The sequence below is a fragment of the Phytophthora infestans genome, genomic scaffold, assembly GCF_000142945.1.
Source record: "Phytophthora infestans T30-4 supercont1.6 genomic scaffold, whole genome shotgun sequence".
Lineage (NCBI taxonomy): Eukaryota > Oomycota > Peronosporomycetes > Peronosporales > Peronosporaceae > Phytophthora > Phytophthora infestans.
This window is the reverse complement of record NW_003303753.1, coordinates 3,000,908-3,001,841: the sequence shown is the minus strand read 5'-3', so window position 1 is coordinate 3,001,841 and position 934 is coordinate 3,000,908. Positions and strand designations below refer to the sequence as shown.

Below are 934 nucleotides of genomic sequence, written 5' to 3'. Positions count from 1 at the left end.
TCTCACATCGACGACTCTGTGGTGTGGATGTGAAGATGTGGATACGTTGCGGGATGCGGTAAAGGAGAAGCTCAGAGACAGTCACCTCGCAGAGATTGCTGCGTCCGATCTCACAGTCTTTGCGAACCCGGGCGGAGTACGATGCGAAGCGAAAGGGTTGCTGCTGCCCCAGTCGGGGTCCCCAGTGACGGCGTATGGGAATAATGAAGATAATGCGCTCATTGTGCAAGTGCCAAAGCGCGCAGAAAGCGATTCACGCTATTTTATCCAGCCAAACGTTCAAGAACAAGTCGAAAAGGCAGTATTTGTGATCGTGGAAGAAGACGGAGAACGCAACGGTGTTGGAATGGGTGTGTTTTTCAGCCCGACTCTAGCGGTGACATGCGACCATAACCTAACGGAGCAACACACTGTGGGAAGCATGGCGTCTCTGGCGTTGAAGGAAGGTATTGAAGCTGTTGAAGTTGTTGCTCGCAGCTCTCTGCTGGACTTTGCGATTCTGAAGTCGTCCAAACCCAGATCATTCTTCATTTCTCCATGGAATGGAAGACCAGATGAACTAAGAGGACGCTATGATCTTGTGTTGGCATCGTATCGACTCGGTATTGACGAATACCAAGACGTGTTCAAGAATCAACTGGGATTTGCTCCGGTAGCCGGCATCTCCATCAGTGCTCACAGAAGACACATCATGTATTCGTGCCCAACGTACGCTGGAGATTCTGGTGCTGCACTTCTTATCAAGGATGGATTTCTTGTCGGTATCCATCTGGAAACGATCAATGCACTCCGCGAAGAGATGGACCGCAAGAAAACCATCAAGGATCGCTTGAATGATGTGGAGGAGTCTCTGGACAACATTGCGAGAAGCGGACTAGCGCAAGGCTGCTCAGGTCTTTTGGTTTATGAGTTCAAGGACGTAGTGAGCGAGTAG

At 50.3% G+C, this 934-nt stretch overlaps 1 protein-coding gene across 1 annotated transcript; it reads left to right on the top strand.

Annotated features, from left to right (window-relative positions):
- Nucleotides 1-421: 421 nt before the first annotated feature.
- On the top strand, nucleotides 422-934 carry PITG_04793 (uncharacterized protein; the record flags this gene model as incomplete). Its single annotated transcript, XM_002905463.1, has 1 exon — nucleotides 422-934. The coding sequence occupies one exon, from the start codon at nucleotides 422-424 to the stop codon at nucleotides 932-934; it is 513 nt and encodes a 170-aa protein (XP_002905509.1).